This window comes from Sycon ciliatum, chromosome 6 (genome assembly GCF_964019385.1).
Source record: "Sycon ciliatum chromosome 6, ocSycCili1.1, whole genome shotgun sequence".
NCBI classification, from domain to species: Eukaryota; Metazoa; Porifera; class Calcarea; order Leucosolenida; family Sycettidae; genus Sycon; species Sycon ciliatum.
Genome location: NC_088648.1, coordinates 8,580,985 through 8,598,542, shown reverse-complemented (window position 1 = coordinate 8,598,542; position 17,558 = coordinate 8,580,985). Strand labels below are relative to the sequence as shown.

The 17,558-nt window shown below is 49.8% G+C and overlaps 1 protein-coding gene across 2 annotated transcripts in view; it reads right to left on the bottom strand.

Annotated features, from left to right (window-relative positions):
- LOC135819285 (tumor susceptibility gene 101 protein-like) overlaps window positions 1-17,558 on the bottom strand; it is a 42,791-nt gene that overhangs the window by 19,535 nt on the left and 5,698 nt on the right. Inside the window, exons 4-8 of one of the 2 annotated variants that reach the window (XM_065332461.1) lie at window positions 16,499-16,662; window positions 13,671-14,072; window positions 2,627-2,711; window positions 1,538-1,603; window positions 975-1,138 (exon numbers count right to left, since the gene is read on the bottom strand). In XM_065332461.1, the coding sequence (XP_065188533.1) occupies window positions 975-1,138; window positions 1,538-1,603; window positions 2,627-2,711; window positions 13,671-14,072; window positions 16,499-16,662 (881 nt within the window). The remainder of the gene's footprint in view (window positions 1-974; window positions 1,139-1,537; window positions 1,604-2,626; window positions 2,712-13,670; window positions 14,073-16,498; window positions 16,663-17,558) is intronic. The other variant, XM_065332462.1, reaches the window with a different exon arrangement.

Below are 17,558 nucleotides of genomic sequence, written 5' to 3'. Positions count from 1 at the left end.
GGAAATGAGCATGGCCAACACCCCTTTATTTACTTTATCAAAGTAAATGGGAGATGAGAAATGGGAGGTGGGTGGGTGAAACACAATGATCTGACAAGAGTGATCCACACACAGAACGGATCGAAATATATAACTAGGCAAACTTTAGCATGACACGTTGAGTGCCCAGGACGCATGCATAATCATCTAGGTACTAGTTGGTGAAACAGACAAAAAATATTGGCTTCTCATACATTGTGTTTGTGTCTGCTTTCCACGTTGTTCACTTTGATAATGCAATCACGCTGAGCAATCATGATATGCATGGTCAAATATGCTAAGCCGTGTCAAGTGCAATCCTGTTATGCCTTGAAAGCTTACGTGGCACCATGGCCATCCTGTAATTGAAGACTTCACACGAATGTGTACGGACCCAAGAATGGTACGCTTATCATCAGGATTTCGTTTTCTGGGTCTATTTCGAGTCACCCTAAAATTCACCACGTGTATCAGAAATTTTAGATAAAAAAGGATAACGACAGAGAGAATAGCAAAGAGAGAAAGATCCAGGGAACAGGGATTCAGAGAGGCACAGAGAGAGGGAAAGAGAGAGTGAGAGAGACGGAGAGAGAGAGAAAGAGAGAGAGAGAGAGAGAGAGAGAGAGAGAGAGAGAGAGAGAGAGCCTCGGAGGGAGGGAGGGAGGGAGGGAGGGAGGGAGGGAGAGAGAGAGAGAGAGAGAGAGAGAGAGAGAGAGAGAGAGAGAGAGAGAGAGAGCCTCGGAGGGAGGGAGGGAGGGAGGGAGGGAGGGAGGGAGAGAGAGAGAGAGAGAGAGAGAGAGAGGGGAGAGAGGGAGAGGGGGTGGGGAGAGAGAGAGAGACATGCAGGCAGGCACGCTGACAGACAAACAGACAGACAGACAGACAGACAGACAGACAGACAGACAGACAGACAGACAGACAGACAGACAGACAGACAGACAGACATAGAAACCTACAAATATCCAGTCACGTAGATAGGGAAGATTCACCATGCCCTTGCTGTCGATATTCTTGCCAGTTTTGACTTGCATATTCTGTTTGGGTTCCACCATACAGATTGGTGCACGGTGCGGATGTTGATGATCCAGCCATAGACACACTGGAATATTATACACATTACCTGTCAACACATGCACACCCGCGCGCACGCACGCACCCGCGTACACACACACACCCAATAACACATGAGAATCACAGCATGACATTAATATGAGCACAGCCCACAACAATAATTATATAAAAATGTGAAAAGCTTGATGACTGTATGCTCACTTTCACTAGAGAAGTTTTTTTTAATATAACAAAAAAATGAATCCATCTACCCATCCATTTATCCGTCCATCCATCTTTCTTTCCTTTTCCTCTCCCTATTGGAATGGCAGACAAATGCACTGCAAATATGGCGAACACCAGCACAAACATACCCTCAAACCAGATCAGCCAAGACCAGCCCACTACAGTCCCCGGCACAACAGGAGGTAGCGCAAGAGCCACAGAGGCGATGTCGTGATAATCTCACCTTTGTAACGCACTGGTATTGTACCATAGAGCTTCACCAAGTAGCAACGTTGACCATTGGATTGTTCTACGATCCGATGATGCAGAGAAAGACAGTAAAAGAAGGATCGTTGCAGGTGTGTGCAATTATGTTCCTGGGTGAACATCAAGTTAGTCGCTGCACTTCATAGATCAACTTCACTCCACTAGTCCTAGACAACCACTCTAAGGTTTATTCACATAGAACAATGAAAGATACAGGTGAACGACTTGAACTACCAGGTTGCATATCTGTACATGGCATGGGGATGTATAGAGATAACCAATCATGCAACAATCAACTCATGAGAGTGTAAAGTATATAGAGAGCGCTATCCATTTATGGGTAAGTGGAACGGGACTACAACATGTGGAGGCGCGTACCGGGGGGGGGGGGGGGGGGGGGGTCCACAGGGTTCGGACGAACCCCCCCCCTTTTTTTTAGCCGACTGAACGATGTTTTCGTTATTTCGTCTTTTGGTGCCCTGCGCTGCGCCATGCTGTCAATGAGTCGTCAAGTCGTCATCGCCAATCCAGGAGCGGACCAGAGCTAGAGACATCTCTCTGTAGTGACTTTCCACTGAAGAAAGAGAGAATATTGTATTTTGAACTGCAGGCAAAGCAACTCTCTCTCCCTCTCTCTTTCTCTCTCTCTCTCTCTCTCTCACTCTCTCTCTCTCTCTCTCCCTCTCTCTTTCTCTCTCTCTCTCTCTCTCTCTCTCTCTCTCTCTCTCTCTCTCTCTCTCTCTCTCTCTCTCTCTCTCTCTCCCTCTCTCACTTCGAAAAGGACATAGTCACTGTACTGTAAACTGCTCGTCGACTGACGGGGAATATGCACGATAAACAATCCAGTAGGCACACTTTTCCTTTGGCAAGATACCCCGAAAAAAGGTGGTTTCCGGACACCAAAAAACCCATACGGTGCACGCACCTGCACACATAATTATACACACACACACACACACACACACACACACACACACACACGCACGCACGCCCGCGTGCGCACGCACACACGCAGCAGCAGCAGCAGCACCAGCAACACCAGCAGAAACATTAGCTCGGCACATACTGAACTGTGATCGTTTCGCACGCAACTCAGCGAACTTCTTCGTAACTGCAATGAGGTCCTTCATTACCAACCTCTTGTACGTATACTGTAATACACACACACATATATACACATACACACACGTACACACAAGCACGCATGAACGCACATATACACACATGCACATATACACACATACGCACACACACACACACACACACACACACACACACACACACACACACACACACACATACGCACACAAGCATGCACATGCCCACACAAGTGCACACATCGGGGTCAGGTATTTACTGCCGGAGCAGGAGTCTTGGTGAGGCCAAGAGCGGTAGCCAAGTCCGAGGGACTGAGACCGAGCGCCAGAGTAGCCAGTACCCTTCATTTATGTCACAAAAATCAAGAGTAGTGCCTTTCGGCATTGAGCACTCTATTCAGGGACAGCCTGGAACATCTCTGTTTTATTTAAAAGCAAGAGCACACAACCAAGAGTGCACAACCCGGATCTTGAGCTGCAATGAGCTCACCCACAGTAGATTTTATATTGCATCATGTTGGCAGAAATATGCTCAACTACACACACGTGTATGCTCTTCCACGCTTGTCTCAAAGATACGGTATAAGTTCATTAGGTTTAAGACAAATTTGATATTCTGCTGAAGCTATGTTGCTACATCCTTGCAAAAAGTGCTCAATACCAAGAGGCCAGAGCCAAAGGACACAACTTATCAATGTCAGCCTACAAGTAGTTATATTTTTTAATTGCGTTGATCTGCTGTTCCGTTGCCCTGCTGTTCCGTTGCCCTGCTGTTCCGTTGCCCTGCTGATGTCATTAAAAAGATTCCGCCGTGGCCTGAATGATCGTCGAGTGTGGTACAACAGGATTGGCTTGGAAACGGGACAGTTTGGACCCCAAATTATCCCGTTTCCAAGCCAACCCGTTAGTACCACCAGGGGCGTCGCAGGGCAGTGGTATGACCGGGGTCTGGGGCTGTCCCGAGCGGGGGGGGGGGGGGGGGGGGGGGGATCGGATTTTTCGGTCAACAGGGCACGTTTTAGCGCTCTACAAGTACTCTGGGCAGACCATCCTGGACGAAAAGTGGTATAACCCTGGTCGTACTGGTCATACGGGGTGTGACGCCCCTGTATCCAACGTTGATTCGCCACTGGTTGAGGAACTTAATGACCAGCACAAAGAACAGCTCAGCCTGATCGGCCCAGGCCTAAAAAAAACCAAAGTGTTGGCTTCGTACAACGAGAGAGCTTGGAAGCTCAGGGCCCTACTCTATGCTTTTTTGCCTAGCTGATCGTGCATGTTATTAGAACTGATGGACATGTTTTTTCTATTGATTGGCTATAGTGTTTTACGTCGACCATGACGGCTACAATGCCCACCCACACCACAACGAACTGATCGGCTACATCATTGTATTGCAAAACGTTTCCATCAGTTCGAATAACGTAGGGCCCTGAGCGAAAGAAATAAACTTTCTCTTGTCATTCGAGGTTATTACGACACCCCGTCTGCCACCTTGATGACCTAGGCAAAAAAAGGATAGGGATGTTAAAAACATTCATTCTCCTATTTTATTTTCAAAACATAACATAGGATTCGAACCATCACTATCGCCATGCTTGCATTCCCCCGATACACTTCGCATACATACTCATTCTTCAAAGTTGCTTCACGTTATGATCTTGCATTTGAAAGGCCTATTAGAATATTGTGGCTGTTCCTGCCTGATGGTTGAACTTGTGAACAAGATCGACATTGTTTTGAATTTGTTGTGTACTTTGTCTTTGCTATTTTCGTTCTGTCTATTTTCTCACCTTTCTTCTCTCTCACGTCTTCTGTAGAACTGCTTTCCAGTCTGTCTCTCTCTTCTCTCTGCTCTTCTCTCTACTCTTCATCATAAGAACGTTTCTCTTCTCCATTTCTTCGTTCTTGTACTTCTCTAAACTTCTCTACTCTCTTTTCTCTTCGTTTGAATTTCCTTGAACATGTGTTTTTTGCGCTTTGAACAGTCTTGATTTTCTTTTATGTTTTTTTGCCAAATGTACAGTGAACTGTGCGCTGTGTGTGTACAATGCTGCGCGGCTAGCGATGCGCTTTTCTTTGGTACAGGCTTTTCCGTTGTGTCCGTGATCTATGGCTTTAGCTTTCTTGCAGTTTTCACCGCTTCGCTGTAATAGTTGCTGTTTCCTTGAAGGCGAACTGCGATGCCTCCATTTTCCTAGATGGTCTTGGTGCGCGAGGTGCTGAGCGGACCTCGTGGCTTTTTTGTTTAGTTTCTTTTTCAGAGTTTTTGAGATTTGTTGTTGTTTGTGAATACACTTTATACAGTCTTCAAGCGAGCAGTAGTTTTCGATGTGTGGTCGTGACTTGGGTTGTCCGTATTGCCCTGAACATTTGGTCCTTCGAGCCGGATGTGCGGAGGTGCATCCGGAGCCAATCGAACAGCCCTGAAGTAAAGCTTTCTGTATAGTCCTTATGCACATTGTACAGATGTACGAAGTTCTGTACTAGGGCCGTAGGTGTGTACATACCCGGTTGGGTGTTCATTGTGTGCTATACATGCGCGTTTGACCCATTTAGCCTCACAATTCATGGCAAACGATCACTTTTCAAGCCTTCTTCACTTTGGGATTGAACTAACGACTAGCTAGATCCCTGCCGGAAAAAGATTTCGTATGAAATGCCTTCATGGCCCATTTCATAGTGGAAATAGCAGTAAACACAATAGGGTCCTGCACATTCAACACCCAACCGGGTCTACGGGATTCTACAAGATTATACGGGATTTCGTGCATCTGTACAATGTGCATAAGGCCTATTCCGTAGCTCGTTGTGTTACGATCGTATAGTGTATATTTTTGAAATTTTGTGTGCATTTCGATCGTTGCTGTTGAGATGTCGCGCAAGAGCACCAGAACCACCAGAGGGAGAGCGCCAGATCGGCTCGGTGAGTGGCTGGAGTCGACACAGACTGACACTCAGCTTGCCTTTGACGCTGCGGTGAATTTGTCGTTGCCACCATCACCCAGTGCCAGTGTACATGATGTGCTCAGTCTGAAGTCCATTGGTGTGGACAGTATTAGCGTTACTAGTAGTCGCAGTGCGCGTAGTCGCGGTGCGCGGAGTGCGCATCTACGAGCTGAGTACGAGGCTGCAAAGAGGTTGGCTGAATTGGAGCAGCAACAGATAGAGTCGCAGAGGAGACTGCTGCAAATTGAGCTGGCGATGCAGCATGAAGCCATCGACAGCCAGCGTGACAGTTCCAGTACTAGTAGTAGTGCGTACTCGGGGTCAAGGCGCTCAACGCGTGCTAGCATTAGTAGTAGTAGCAGTGTAAGAGGCCAGCCAGCCCAACAGTCTGTACGTGGTGGAACTCGCCAGGCAGCTGTGGCAGTGTCTGCTGGCGGTGGCCACGCAGCTACAGCTAACCAGCCACCAGCAACGTCAACAGCCGCAGTACGCAGTCCAGCAGTATGTCAGCAGCAGTCGTCGCAGTCTGATGTTACGCCGCAGTCAGATGTTACGCAACCACCAGCAACGTCAACAGCCACAGTCCGCAGTCCGGCAGTACGTCAGCAGCAGGCGCCGCAGTCAGATGCTACACAGCAGCCGCAGTCTGACATCGTGCAGCTCGCTGGAGCTATCCTGGCAGCGGTAGGCACGCAGAAGCCCTCAGACACCCCAGCACAGCGCCATATGAAGGGTTATATGGCCAGGCAAGCTGCTGGGAAGGATCTGCCACAGTTTGCCGGGCAGCCTGAAGAGTGGCCCATCTTCAAGAAGATGTTCGACACCACAACCCGGGACTGTGGGTTTTCGCATGCCGAGAACCTCAGCCGACTGCACCGTGCACTGAAGGGCAAGGCCAGAGATGCAGTCCAGTTTATGCTGGCTGTCCCAGACAATGTTCCGGAGATTCTTGCCACTCTGCAAGAGCGTTTTGGCCGTCCCGAGCACGTGGTGCACCACCTCATCACCCGTGCTCAGAGTTTCCGCACTTTGCGAGCCGACGACTTTGAGCAGCTCGTAGAGTTCTCAACTGCTGTGCGTGGGCTGGTGCAGACCATGAAGCTAATGAATAGCACTGGGCACCTGCGCAACCCTCAGCTGCGACAAGAACTTGTTGCCAAACTGCCGGCTGGCATGCGCCTGAACTGGGGCGAGATGATCGCCAATTTCGATCCGGAGAAGCTGTCGCTGGATGATTTTTCAGTGTGGCTGTGCGGCAAGGCTAGTGCAGCAAGCAGAGTGACTGTGCTGAAGACAGGGAGTGTCAGCAGCAGCGGCGGCAGCAGCAGTAACAAGAGAACTCGAAGTGAGACCACCCTCACCACATTGAGCAACAGCGGCAGCTCCAGACAGCAAGAGCGTGCACCCTTCGCCTGCCATTACTGCAGCAGCCAACATCCGCTGCGCAGCTGTGACAGTTTTAAAGCACTGCCACTGCAGAAGCGTAGGGAATGGGTAGCGGAGAAGAAGCTGTGTTTTCTCTGTTTCGGCCGCAGCCACCGAGTAACCGACTGCAAGAGTCGGAATCGCTGCTCCGTTGGTGACTGCGGAAAGCGTCACCATGAATTAGTGCACCCGTCTGACAGGAACAGCGGTGGCCACACTGGACAGCAGGAGAGCGTCAATTCTCACACCGCTCAGCGAACTCGAGTTGCCCTGCGTGTTGTACCAGTGTCGCTCTCAGTATCCAACGGGCACAGCGTCAAGACGCATGCGCTCCTGGATGAAGGATCCACTGTGAGCATTGTGGACGAGAAGCTTGCCAGGGAGCTGGGCGCTACTGGTCCGGTAGATCCCCTGCACCTGAGTTGGACTGGGAATCACAGTCAGCACCATGCCAACTCATGCCGTGTCAATCTGTGCATCTCACCTAGAGACGGAGGTGAGCAGTTTGACTTGCAGAACGTCCGGACGGTGGCGAACCTCAGTCTGCCGAAGCAGTTTGTCAACCAGCAGAAACTTGCCCGACAGTGGTCGCATTTGGCGCACATCGACTTGCCTTCACTTGCAGAGGTAACGCCTATGCTGCTCATTGGCCAGGACCACTACCACCTGACGGCACCAAGGGAGATCTTGGAAGGTCCGCCGAACGCACCTGTAGCCACCAACACTAAGCTCGGCTGGGTACTGCACGGCAACACCGGACAGTGCCGAAGAGTGGACTCTGAGGTGTCCTTCGTGTCGTGGTCAGCGGATGACGAGCTGCATGAACTGGTCAAGAGAGCATTTTCAGTAGATGACTTCGGGGTCAAGCCAGCGCCGCTACCCAGAAGCAAGGACGATGAGCGGGCGCTACAGTTGCTGAGTACCATGACTCACGATGGCACCAGATGGCAGACAGGACTGTTGTGGCGTGACGACAACCCGCAATTGCCAGAGAGCCGACAGCAGGCCGACAGACGTCTTCAGCAGCTGGAACGCCGTCTGATGAAGGACCAGACCCTCGCTTGCCAGTATGCAGCGAAGATCGAGAGCTACCTGGTGAAGGGATATGCACGCATCCTATCAGCAGCAGAGGCCGCATGTGAACCACCTAACACTTGGTACCTGCCGCACTTTGCCGTGGTCAACCCGACGAAGGGCAAGCTGAGACTTGTGTTCGATGCAGCCGGGAAATCGCATGGCAAGTGCCTCAATGACTTTTTGATGCCCGGACCCGACCTGCTGACGCCGTTGACGCAAGTGCTGCTGAACTTTCGGCGTTTTCAGTATGGTTTCGGTGGTGACATTCGGGAAATGTTCCACCAAGTCAGTGTGCGGCCAGAGGACCGACCAGCCCAACGTTTCCTGTGGCGAGGCCTCGACCGCAGTCGCCCTCCAGATGTGTACGAGATGCAGGTGATGACGTTTGGTGCAGTGTCATCTCCAACCACAGCTCAGCATGTGAAGAACCATAGTGCCACCGTCTTTGGTCCGGATCTACCTGAAGCTGTCACAGCCATCACTGACCGCCACTATGTGGATGACTATTTCGACAGTGCAGCTACGGAGTGTGATGCAATCAGCCGTTCGGCAGCGGTGATTGAGATTCACCGGAGGGGAGGATTCGAGATCCGGAACTGGGTCAGTAACTCGTCCCAGGTTCTTGAGAGGATACCCACCCAACTTCGTTCATCTGAAGTGGTGAATCTCGCCACCGGGAACGCTTCCACAGAGAAGGCACTTGGCCTCATATGGAACCCGAACAGCGACTGTCTCAGCTTTGCCGTTGGAGCAAAGCTATCAGCACAGCCCGACAGCGTCTCGGCAACCAAGCGGACAGTACTGCGCTACGTGATGTCGGTGTTCGATCCCCTTGGCTTCCTGATGGCGTACACCGTTACCGCCAGGATACTACTGCAGGACGTATGGAGGTCAGGCCTTGGCTGGGACGATGAGCTGCCCCATGATATGGCTGAGCGCTGGTCGAAGTGGCAAGCCGGCCTGCATGAAGTTGCGTCGCTGCAGGTGCCACGGTGCTACCATCCTGCGCTAGCAGACGCCGAGAGATTAGAGCTGCACATGTTTGTCGACGCTAGCGAAAAAGCATTCGCAGCTGTAGCGTACATCAGAGCCACCAGCAAGAGTAGTGCTGTACACGTTTCGTTTGTTGCAGCAAAGGCTTGCGTCGCCCCGCTCAAGCCGCTCAGTATTCCTCGTCTTGAGCTGCAAGCTGCTGTGCTGGGAACACGTCTGGCAGACACAATCACCAAGCAGCTTGATCTACCGATCAGCTCCACAACGTTCTGGAGCGACTCGCGTACTGTCCTGCTGTGGATCAAGTCAGAAGCCAGACTTTACAAGACGTTTGTTGCCCACAGGATTGGTGAGATCGCTGAGACGACGGATCCCAGTCAGTGGCGCTGGGTCCCCACCAAGGATAACCCTGCTGATGACGCTACGCGTGGTCTGGCCAGCGACGAGTTGACACTTGGCAGCAGATGGATGACCGGCCCAGAGTATCTGCAGAGTCCGCCAGAGCAGTGGCCGCTTGATGTCAAGCCTGCAGTAGCCGACTCAAGTCCCAGCATCGAGCTGAAAGGCGAGTTCGTAGCCACAGCTGTGTCTAGTGAGTGTGTGCGGAATGCAGCGCTACCTGACTCTAGTCGCTTCTCATCGTGGATGAGACTGGTCCGTGCAACCGCTTGGGTACTCCGCTTCGTCAAGATCTTGAAGCACCGAGCGCTACGTACATCAGCACCACCCCCAGGAGAGCTAGTACCTGAGGAGCTTGAGAGTGCAGAGCGTCTATGGTGGCAGCAAGTGCAAGCCGACTGTTTCCCTGCTGAAGTTCGCAGCATCGAGTCTGGGAAGCCCGTGGACAAGGACAGCCGCTTGTCACATCTGTCGCTTGTGCTCACTGATGGAGTAGTGCGTCACCACAGCCGACTGGTCAACTCCTCCGATCTGCCTGACATGGTCAAGCAGCCAGTTGTGCTCGATCCGATTCACCCTTTCACCCGGCTGCTGATTGCGTGGTATCATGTTGCGTCATGTCATCAAGGGCAAGAGCGTGTGTGCAATGAGTTGCGGCAGCGCTATCTCATCTTGGGGCTGAGACGAGCTGTCCGAAGTTCTTGGAACACTTGCCAGAAGTGCAGCAACGACAGAGCACAGCCAGCTGCGCCAGAGATGGCACCCCTGCCGAGCACTCGTCTCACACCGTTTGTTCGAGCCTTTACAGTGGTTGGCATGGACTACTTCGGACCGATGACGGTGGCGGTCGGACGTCGGCACGAGAAGAGGTATGGTGTGCTGTTCACCTGCCTGAGCACGAGAGCTGTGCACTTGGAAGTTGCACATGCACTGACCACGGATGCCTGCATCATGGCCATCCGTAGGATGATCGGCAGGCGTGGTCGACCTCGTCAGATTTGGTCTGACAATGGAACGAACCTCCGAGGAGCAGAACGAGAGCTGCGTGAGTCCCTGAACGACCTCGACCAAGACCAGCTCACCACCGACCTGGCGTTACTTCGCATCGAGTGGAGCTTCAACCCGCCATCTGCTCCGCACATGGGTGGAGCCTGGGAGCGCCTGGTTAGATCTGTGAAGTCCACCTTGCGGGTGATACTGCATGAGCGTGCTCCGAAGGACGAGGTATTGTTGACCCTCATGATTGAGGCAGAGAGTCTCGTCAACAGCCGACCACTGACTCACGTGCCAGTGGACCCCAACGATCCGGAGAGCCTCACACCTAACCACTTTCTGCTCGGCACATCTAGTAGCGTACAGCCACCCAGAGAGTTTACGGAGCGCGACCTGTGTTGTCGCAAGCAGTGGCGTCTATCGCAGATTCTAGCTGACATGTTCTGGCGACGTTGGCTGAAGGAGTATGCCCCCAGCCTCGGCACACGCAAGAAGTGGCGTGGCGTTGGTCAAGAAATCAGTGTGGGGGATGTAGTAATCATCGTGGACGATCAGCTGCCGAGGGGCTCCTGGCCCAGAGGTCTCGTCACTACCGTGTTTCCCGGGCGTGATGGGAAAGTCCGAGTTGCAGACGTGAAGACGGCAACCGGCACCTTCCGCCGACCAGTAGTCAAGTTGTGCCGCCTGAATGTCCTCAGCAGTGCAGCTTAGTAATCAGGCTTGTGAGTATGCCTGTTACCGGGGGGAGAATGTTCCTGCCTGATGGTTGAACTTGTGAACAAGATCGACATTGTTTTGAATTTGTTGTGTACTTTGTCTTTGCTATTTTCGTTCTGTCTATTTTCTCACCTTTCTTCTCTCTCACGTCTTCTGTAGAACTGCTTTCCAGTCTGTCTCTCTCTTCTCTCTGCTCTTCTCTCTACTCTTCATCATAAGAACGTTTCTCTTCTCCATTTCTTCGTTCTTGTACTTCTCTAAACTTCTCTACTCTCTTTTCTCTTCGTTTGAATTTCCTTGAACATGTGTTTTTTGCGCTTTGAACAGTCTTGATTTTCTTTTATGTTTTTTTGCCAAATGTACAGTGAACTGTGCGCTGTGTGTGTACAATGCTGCGCGGCTAGCGATGCGCTTTTCTTTGGTACAGGCTTTTCCGTTGTGTCCGTGATCTATGGCTTTCGCTTTCTTGCAGTTTTCACCGCTTCGCTGTAATAGTTGCTGTTTCCTTGAAGGCGAACTGCGATGCCTCCATTTTCCTAGATGGTCTTGGTGCGCGAGGTGCTGAGCGGACCTCGTGGCTTTTTTGTTTAGTTTCTTTTTCAGAGTTTTTGAGATTTGTTGTTGTTTGTGAATACACTTTATACAGTCTTCAAGCGAGCAGTAGTTTTCGATGTGTGGTCGTGACTTGGGTTGTCCGTATTGCCCTGAACAGTGGCCATGGCCAGCTGTCTTTGATGGTACGGTACGGGACAAGTACGGGATAAGGCCAGGCATGCCGGGCCGAAGGCACAATATGTACAAATAAACAGACACACACCTTGATGGTATGGTACGGGACAGGTACGGGATATCGTCAGGTATGCCGATGGCACAAACAAAACAAACAAACAATCACGAAATTAAAGCTGTGTGGACCCTGGCTAGCGCCTGACGATACTGAACTAACGTCTTTTGCATTGCTACGGGAATAAAACCTTTTTTTCCCCCAGTGACAACCTGCAGTGATGAGTCTTTGGGTCCGCTATTTACTTGCTGTCAAACTGTTCTGGAAAGGAGCCGTCCACTACACTATGCCCTACAAGCCACGTCATGCACAAGAAGAGAACCCTGTCGCCATGCGACTACCCTCATCTAATAATACCCATGCCAGTTGCACTACAAACAATCCACTCATGACATCGTGCTCTAAAAGGCGAGCTGCCTGCAAACTTGGGTTCACACAAGAACCATGAGAACACGAGGTCAATCTTCATGACCTTGGTGATCAGAAAAAAGAGAGGCTGATTAGGAACGCGCATGCCTAATTTATACGGGCCAAGATCGCGCATGCCTAATATGCGCGCGTACCATACTGCGCATGCCTATAGCCATTCAGAATATGGAAGGAGCGCGGCAAGGTCAGAAAAAGTAGGCTCTAGCACTACAAATTTATGTCTAAGTGATAATTATGGAAATTACGATCGCGTTCGCGACAGACCCGACCAAGTACAGATTTTCCCCAGAGAAGTATGCACAGAGCTGGAATGCAAAACCCGCTAAATCCATTTCATCACTTTTCGGATTCCAGACAAAAAAACGGATTCATTTTATGTGCGGCTTATATTAACTCCATACAGGTCCTCCCTCGTTAGTAGATAGTCTCTGGGCCATCGAAAAAGTTATCTTATAACGAGACTTATCTTGTAGCAGGACTTGCAGCTTAAGGTGAAATAGGCACTACTTCGTACTTACCGGGGCTACCCTCGATACAACATAAATTAGCGATGCTTCAACTCGTTATAAGATAATTGAAAATCTCCAACATAACTCTTCCTTGGATGCAAAGGATCGTCCATATTCACAAATACATAGATATATTACGTTTCGTCTTTCTGCTTTATCCTACGTGTTTTGGCCTTGGTCCTGCATGGTCAGTATTATCTTATACTGAGGGTTTGGCACTCACTCCAGGGACCTGGGCAAAGGGTCGCTGTAACGAATTTTATGTACTAACGGATTATGTTGTACCCGGACCTGTAAACAGTTGTATAGACCACGTTTCGCCAGGGGATTTCAGATTTCTATTATTTTACTAACGGGGTTTATGTACTAACCGGACTCGTTATAATGAGGGAGGACCTGTATTGGGGTTCCAGTTTTGAAATGGTTCTAGTGAGATTTTGAAAGTGAAATTATGCCTGCTGCTACCCATTGACCTTTTGAGTACAATGAGCTGAAAATCTGATTTTCACAAAGTTGGCGCTTATCATGCCTTCTAAGTAACTGAGGGTGCTTTTTCTGGACCGTCCGGGCAAAATCCCTGGTTTTTCGAGAATTGTTACATTTTGATAAGAATTTCGGGATCTCGGGAGTTCATCGAAAAATGCGTGATATTAAAATCCCGAAAAAACCGGGATACTTGACAAGTATGGATTACAGGGTTTTGACTCTCAGCTCAGAACGCCACTAAAGCAAACTTACCTCCGTAGCCTCATCCATAGTAGCCTGCAGTCTTCTCCTGCGCGTGTCCTCACTGCTGGAACCCTCAGCACCAAGCAAGGACCCCGACGTGGTATTAGAAGATGACGGGCCAGGGTACGGTGGTGGTGGTTCACTGGGGTATGGTTGAGAGCCGGGGCATGACGTCTCCTGAGCAGCAGCAGCAGCAGAATCAGCCGGATGCGATGCGCGTGCTGGGCACTCGGGCGGTGGGGATCGCGGAGGGCCAGTGGAGGGGTGCGCTGTGATACTGTTTGGTTGAGGTGCGGGACGGCCGGCAGCAACACCAGCAGCATGGGTACTGGCTGACCGTGAGTACACTGGACATTCTCGTCCAAACTGATACTGCATCGCTTGAATCAGGCCCAGGATATCGGAGTTAAGCTGCAGCAGTTGCAAGCAACGGCACACATGCGCATGTTGGCAGGCACGCACGCACACATACCTGTTGCGAAATTGTATTACGACTATGATTTTCGCATGTTGTTGTATTTGGTTCTTGTCTTGTGGAGTCCAGTGTCTGATGTCATGTATGGTCTAGGTGTACGCGCGAGTATGGTGTGATGTGTGACGTCTATGGTATGTGGTGCATGCAAGAGTACGCGTTGTCAGAGTGTGAGGATCTGCTTCCGTCTGTGTGAGAGTGACTGTCAAGTGAATGCTGTACATGCGCAGTGCCAGTTTGGTCTGGGATGAGAGTCGTGTGTGATTCGTCCGTGGTCTGGTTGTCTTGGTCTTGGTCATGTGTTCTGTACGTATTAGTCCCTGATTGGTCGTTTCGATGTGTTCGCCCTTTTCTCTGTTTATAACTGTTGGTTGTTTATTATTTCTTCGAGTCTTTTCCCGGGAGTCTTTCCCGTTGTCTTTTTGTCGTCTCCAAGTTGTCTCTCTCCTCCCGCGCCCTCGTCATTTCTTGGTATAATATAAGTATTGAAGATACAATCAAGAGTTTGCGTTGTTGTGTGGCAGGGGCCAGGGGGAGAAGACTACTTCATACCTATTGAAGTGTACGGGCATTGCCGTGGGGCAAGAGTTATCCGTGGCTAGTTTGTTATGCTCTGGGGGAGTGCATCTCCCTTCCACGGAACTGCAACAATATCAAACAAAAACTCTTGTCCCCGGTAAATCAACAATGTGTCTTTTTGCCATCATTAGGTTGGTACGTGAGACAACAGCAGAACAGAACCCTTTGACACAAGCAAAATGATGTCATTCTTAGCATGGGCCCGACAACGATCGCAGCACCAGCAGTGGCCAATGTGCTGTGTGAGTCATACCAGTGAGAGAGAGAGAGAGAGAGAGAGAGAGAGAGAGAGAGAGAGAGAGAGAGAGAGAGAGAGAGAGAGAGAGAGAGAGAGAGAGAGAGAGAGAGAGAGAGAGAGAGAGAGAGAGAAAGAGAATGAGAGAGAGAGAGAGAGAGAGAGAGTAAGTTACATTTATAAAGACAGGTAAGTCTAACAAATGAGGACTGAGACCTGTACAACAGGGTTTTTACGCCTGAAAGCAGGTGCATGATTTAACAAGCAGGTTGTCAGTCTAGATTTTATGCGCAGATGGAGAAAAAGCGCAGAATTTTTGTAATGAGATGAAAAGCAGAAATAATAAGAAAAGATGAAATGAAAGCCTGCTCACAACCCCGCCCAGCCTTGCGAACTGGGTATGGTGGATTAAGAACCCGGTTCAACGCTCGAGCAAGCGCTCTCCACTCAAGGTGTTCACAGCAACTGATAGGAACTCATATGGGGAAATTATAGAAAAGAAATAATAAGATAAAGAGAATAAATTTCAACGCACCTCAATAAACGGAGCCCCACATACAGTACCTCAGAAAAGTGGATCTTCCGACCAGTGTTTTTGTTGACGTCGCAACCAGATGATGTAGCTGCTTCGCAGAGACGTCTTACTGCACAAATTACAAATAAATTTTATTCTTCGATTAGAAAACCCAAGCGCTTTCAGAGCCCTCCGAAGAGAGTCCGGGATGAAACCACGCACACCTACCTCAACCGAAAAAGAAACGACCTGCCACCCGTTTGCTCGGCATTGATCGGCCAGATCCGCATACCGCCTGTCCTTCCGCGAGTTACTGACACTGAATCTGTCCTCAGCACAAACTGTCAACTCCATCCAGAATACAATCCTACGACTCGTAGAGTACAGAACTATATCTGGTCTTAGGGTGGTAAGTGCAACACAGCTAGGGAAAGAAATCTTTGCACTAACTGAGTCGACAAGAAGTTTCCAGTCTGAGGCCGCTGACAGGAGGTCAGTCGTAACCAACTTTCGTCTGGGCTGAACGCGAACTGGCTTGAGAGAGAGAGAGAGAGAGAGAGAGAGAGAGAGAGAGAGAGAGAGAGAGAGAGAGAGAGAGAGAGAGAGAGAGAGAGAGAGAGAGAGAGAGAGAGAGAGAGAGAGAGAGAGAGAGAGAGAGAGAGAGAGAGAGAGAGAGAGAGAGAGAGAGAGAGAGAGAGAGAGAGAGAGAGGAGAGAGAGAGAGAGAGAGAGAGAGAGAGAGAGAGAGAGAGAGAGAGAGAGAGAGAGAGAGAGAGAGAGAGAGAGAGAGAGAGAGAGAGAGAGAGAGAGAGAGAGAGAGAGAGAGAGAGAGAGAGAGAGAGAGAGAGAGAGAGAGACAGAGACAGAGAGACAGAGAGAGAGAGACAGAGAGAGACAGAGAGAGAGACAGAGAGACAGAGACAGAGAGACAGAGAGAGAGACAGAGAGAGACAGAGAGAGAGACAGAGAGAGACAGAGAGAGAGACAGAGAGACAGAGAAGGAAAGAGAGAGAAACAGCTATCAAGCACAGAACATACGGGTATCCACCCATGTAGATAGGCAAGATTGACCATGCCATCGCTGTCCACATTCTTCACACGCCTCACATAAACGTTGTTGGTGGATTCCACCATACAGATGGGTGCACGGTATGGATGTTGATGATCCAGCCATAGACACACTGGAATATTATACATACTACCTGTACAATACACACAACAACACACGAGAAACACAGCAAAGAGTTCATTTGAGCACAGCCCACACCATTATGCAAAGGTCAAGTACGATACCGCAAAACAACTTTCATTATTTATAGAAACGAAAAAAGACCAAGGAACTACAAGTTACGCCATAATGTCCACTAACACCACCAGCTACTAAATAATCAGCTCATGCGATAACATTGCACGACACTGACCGACGGTACTGACGTTCTACGACTAACTGGCTAAAAGCTCTAGCACATCTTGGATGCGCACTCCAACAGCCTTCCAACCTTTTTCGTTTCTATAAATTAATCTATGGCTCTCCATCCGATTCTAAACTTTCATTAAACTACGGGCCCCTATCGGTTGCTCTGCCGCCATGTTGGATGCCATGTTAGACGTGTCTTTTCCTGGCCAAAGTGCTCGTGATTTTGTGTTCTTGTGGTTCTTTTCTTGTTCTCTCTCCATTGCCAACTTGCATTTTTCGTGATTCATACATTTCCACCAAGAGGCTGTCGTTTGCGCTGGTGTGTTGTGTTGGGCGAAGAGGGGTGGTAGAGAGGCTAGACAGCTCCAGTTCTCCCACACTCCTACCACGTACTAGTTGCTAACTTTGGATGCTATTTCACACGGTGTATAGGTCAATTTTAGTATGACCAAAGGTCTATCATTTTTTATTTTTTTCCGTCTCTCGCATACGATTTTAGATTTTCGGGTGACGAGAAACATAGAAATAAAAAAAAGTATGGCCTAACAGGATAATCGAAAAACTCCCATCTGTTTACCAGAACAAACACTGAAGCGTTCTGTTGCGTGTGTTTGGAGTTACAAAGCTGAAAATCAAGTCAGCAAAAAAGTCGTTCCAAAGCGGGGTCGCAGATTGTAATGA